The sequence below is a fragment of the Micropterus salmoides genome, unplaced genomic scaffold (genome assembly GCF_014851395.1).
Source record: "Micropterus salmoides isolate LMB-PRFRI ecotype aquatic unplaced genomic scaffold, ASM1485139v1 Ms_hic_scaffold_21, whole genome shotgun sequence".
NCBI lineage: Eukaryota > Metazoa > Chordata > Actinopteri > Centrarchiformes > Centrarchidae > Micropterus > Micropterus salmoides.
This window is the reverse complement of record NW_024041262.1, coordinates 10898388-10902708: the sequence shown is the minus strand read 5'-3', so window position 1 is coordinate 10902708 and position 4321 is coordinate 10898388. Positions and strand designations below refer to the sequence as shown.

Below are 4321 nucleotides of genomic sequence, written 5' to 3'. Positions count from 1 at the left end.
TTCTGCCTTTGTGTTCATACAAGACATTGCGGATAATCGAATGATGAGGGTAGCAATAAAACTGCAACGGTTGTTAAAAACAATTTAATTACATTGAAACTGCACAGTACAGCAAAACACCAACACAGAGAACAGAGTTTGTGCATTGAATTCAGCCCTTCCCTCTTTACTCACAGAGTCAATGGAGCCTCTGTAGCATCCACAGTCACAGACTGTGGGCTCTCAGGTAACACGGACTAGAGTGGTAATGCAACACTTAGTCCCATCAGAGACTGTCTTCTCCTGGTCCAGTCTACTTTCAGCGCTGCAGGTTGACCTCAATGGGGCCTGAATGGCTTGGAAACAATCCAAGTGTCAATTTACTGTCTCGTACAAAAATACAAAGCTTTGGGACAGTGAAACAAAGGCCAGTGACATAAGCATTCAAATAGTCAATTCAACATAACTTGTCACTATGTACAATTTATAACGTAACTATCTATGCCAGAGCTTACAGTCTTCAGACATATACAGTATATTACATCATTTATTATTTGATCCAGTGTCACGACTCCCTGTTAAGCTTTCCAGATTGGTTCTTTACCGTGATAACACAAGACAGTGTAATAAATAATAATCAAGTGTACTCCCATCATCTGATCAACACATATTAACTCAGTCTACATACAGACAAGATGCTATTGCTTTTTAATGAAATGTGGGCAATAAAAACATGTCTAGCTGGGCTATAAAATGAATTATTCACCAATGAGTACCATTTTTCTCTGAACCTCTCTGTATTTATTCCCTGAAATCAGGAAAATCATTTTTCTACATAGCCTGAAAAAATACAGTCACTTTTTCCATATGAGGTCTGTGCCACAACTATAAACTGCATTTGAGATGCAAGTCTGCGTAATGCTTGCCAAACACTGACATGGACATTCACATAAAGATGCTTGTTCGCTCATAGCAGAATGGAGGCTGGTCAGCATATTCTGAGAGCAGTTTGAAAATGATCTCCTAAATGACTTACATAGCCTACAACCACTGACCACAAAGTGATGCATGGGGACAGAGCACGAAAGACATACACAATTCACAGAGAAAATCAATAGACTCATTCCTCTGATTAGAGAGGAAAACAGACATGGTGGAAATAAACATGATGAATGACCAGCAACTGCTAAGAGGATAAAAAAAAAAAATGAAATGAAAACATACACACAAACACTAAGTTCAATACATAAAAAAACAGCAACGTAATCAAATTTACAATTTACTCTTGAATTCAACCCCGATTCCAATGTACAAAACTGCATTCAAACTTAACAAATTACAATCTCTGAAACAGAATGTTCAGTATATTGCACTGAAAAAGCTGATGAATCTGCTAAAGTTAAAATAAATTGAATCCACAATTGGTCCATGCGCTGTAAAGTCCTTGTGGGTCGACTGAGCCCAATGTTCTTTGTTTGGCCTGTTTCAAACCAGTGTGATGGTAAGTGGTTCAGGTTCCAAAGTAAATGCCTCAGTAGTAGTAATGCTGCATCTCTGTCCAGTTGGTGATCCAATACTTTTTCTGTGGCTCCTCAGGCTGAAATCCCAGATTGAACTGATAGCGCTCAGCCTTACGAATTTTCACCCCCTGGTGCTTTGGCATTATCCGGTAGTAAATGGCTCGCTTGAAGAATCCAAGCTGGTGGGGAAAGAGAGAGAGAGAAGGAGGTGACATTAAAGAGGATACACTTAAACAGCGGGAGAGCTGGGATTAATGATGGGTTGAGATGAAGATTTAGGCTGAGGAAAATCAAGTTAGGTAAAAGATAAACCCATGCTAAGTAAATTGGTCAAGACAGATTAAATAGTGAAGACAAACATGATATAAAATGATCAGCAGGGCAATGCGCAGCATTATTCTGAAAGGGAAGTAGAAGTAATGTTAGGTAGATACAAATAGCTGACAAAGAAAAGAAAGAGAAAGTTAAGTGGTAAGCATCCCAAGCTTAGTGCTGTAATTAAAAGTATCGAAAGAAAATCCATTTGTAGGGGTGTTACCCAAAAGCCCCACTCGTGTGTGCTGTTGGGGGACCCTTGTGGACATCAGTAGTCCTCAGTCAGCCTCTCTGTCTCAGAGGGCTGGATCTTCATCTCAGCCTTCTGGGCCTTGGCCTCATACATCTCTCTCCTGCTGGCCCTCTGAAAGAATCCACACTGGGGGTGGAGGGTGCATGGAAGGGGGTGAGGGTAAGTCAAAGGTTAGACTAATGCCTCAATATGGAGGCTAGAGTTCAGTCAGATGAATGGGTCAACAGCTATCACGTAATCCAGAGAAGATTGTTGGTGTGAGTAACATAAAAAGTACATGTGGAGAGATTTAGGGCTATTCAAAGTGCCATGTAGCGTGTATCATGTAATGATTGGTAGTCTCACCTTCCACAGAATAACAATGATTATTCCCAGTAGTAGAATTCCCGCTATAGCTGCAGAGATGATAATCCATAGTGGGAGCTCATAGGGTATCTCCACCCCCTCCACCGGTTCTATTTCTACTTTGAACTACAAGAAAGATGGAAAGAGGCAATTAAAACATCCTTGTCATCACCACCATCATCATCATCATCATCATCATCATCATCATCATCATCACGCACCATGATGGTCTGACTTTCCATCTTGATGGTTTGTTTATCTGTTATGAGCTTCAGTGTGGCTTGACCTCTGACAGTAACTTCCAGAGCTTTGGAGTATTCCTGCAGGAACACACACACACACACACACACACAGTGTCAAAACATTTTCAAAAAGAACGTTGTAAAAGCCCAGAACCCAGGTATACTCCTTCTATGTCCTTGGAAAAACATGTGTTTGCCTTCTAGTCTTGTATTACAAGTCGCCACTGCAGAAAACTCACTGATGTTACTGCTAAGTATAAGGATTATTAGGAACATTTAGTACATGACTCAAATCTTGCCAAGATAGAACAATATACTTCAAGAATATTTGTTTTGGATGGTATATTTTTACTTTAGGACCTTTAAAATAGCAAAAATGCTTGGAAAGGAAAGCGCAACTCATTAATGTTGTTCCTGAGCTGAAGCAGGAGGAAGTCATGGACAATTTTATTAAATTATTAATATTTTGTGTGTGTGTGTGTGTGTGTGTGTGTGTGCCTCTTGCTGGTGAGCTGACCTCTAGCATTGTGCTGTTCCACAAACGGGACCGGACATAAATCTTGGCTGAGTCAGTCATGTTGCGCAGTGGACAGGTAAATGTCACGCATTGTGCTGTCCCCTTGGAGCATTCCTTTAACATATGATAAGAAAGAAACAGCTTTTAAACAACTAAACAAACACAGACAAATACAGTTAAAGTCAGGTATACAGTTAAAGGAGTTCACAGTTTGAGGAGACTGCCAGTGTGGTGGAAGATTCCCTCCTACATTCAGTGATAATGTTCTATACTACAGTATTTGGTGAAATTAGTTCGTTGCTAGTGGTATGTAGCCGCACTAGTGCCTATTTATTTTATTTATTTAACCTTTATTTTACCAGGAAAGAAATCCATTGAGATTTTTAATCTCTTGTACAAGGATGTCCTGGCGAGGGATGGCAGTTTTGGTCTGTTGGTCAGTCAGTCTTTCTACCAGACTCAAATATCTCAGCAACTTTTATAAGTTGCCATGACATTTGGTACTTACATCATCCACAGAAAATGAATCCTACTGATATTGGTGATCCTCTGACTTTTTTTCTGGCCCCACCTACACATTCGTGATTCAGAGTAAAACATACTGCTGGATGTACAGTATGTTTGCCTGTATGTGAAATATTACTTATATGTTTTCTTTGGTTTGTACTAGCTACATTTCTGTCTGTCTGTCGAACAGGAGAGATGGAATGGGGTGACCTCACCATGGCGATAAATTATAATTGATGTATATTCCAAATGACACATGACCTGTTCATGGGAACGCTTGATAAGGCGGATCCATGTCTTACCAACATGTAGGTCTCTTTGCGAGGAGTGAGCAGTGTGATGGCGGCCTGTGGCTTGGTCATTTTATCATCCACCACAATCTGACGTTTAGTGCGCTTTGGTCCACTCCCTGACAACTGGAAGACAAGACAATGAGAAGGGAAAATGAAAGAAGGAAGCACATGAGACAGAGACATGACATCAGAGGGCTCGTGGTAATTACTGGTTTTGATAAAGACATTACCAAATTCTTCTCAGAATAGCACTGTCATTTCAACTGTCTATATATGGGCTGCACACATTATGACTTTCTATTTGGGGCTCTGTGAGGTTTGTATGTGGCGACACAGATGTTTTTTTCCTA

The 4321-nt window shown here is 40.3% G+C and overlaps 1 protein-coding gene across 1 annotated transcript in view; it reads right to left on the bottom strand.

Moving 5' to 3' along the window:
* Positions 1-70: 70 nt before the first annotated feature.
* Positions 71-4321, bottom strand: part of itga3b (integrin, alpha 3b) — a 28574-nt gene continuing 24323 nt past the window's right edge. Inside the window, exons 21-26 of the mRNA XM_038735080.1 lie at positions 3981-4094; positions 3172-3285; positions 2634-2732; positions 2413-2538; positions 2038-2193; positions 71-1678 (exon numbers count right to left, since the gene is read on the bottom strand). Of these exons, the coding sequence (XP_038591008.1) occupies positions 2083-2193; positions 2413-2538; positions 2634-2732; positions 3172-3285; positions 3981-4094 (564 nt within the window). The 3' untranslated portion in view covers positions 71-1678; positions 2038-2082. The remainder of the gene's footprint in view (positions 1679-2037; positions 2194-2412; positions 2539-2633; positions 2733-3171; positions 3286-3980; positions 4095-4321) is intronic.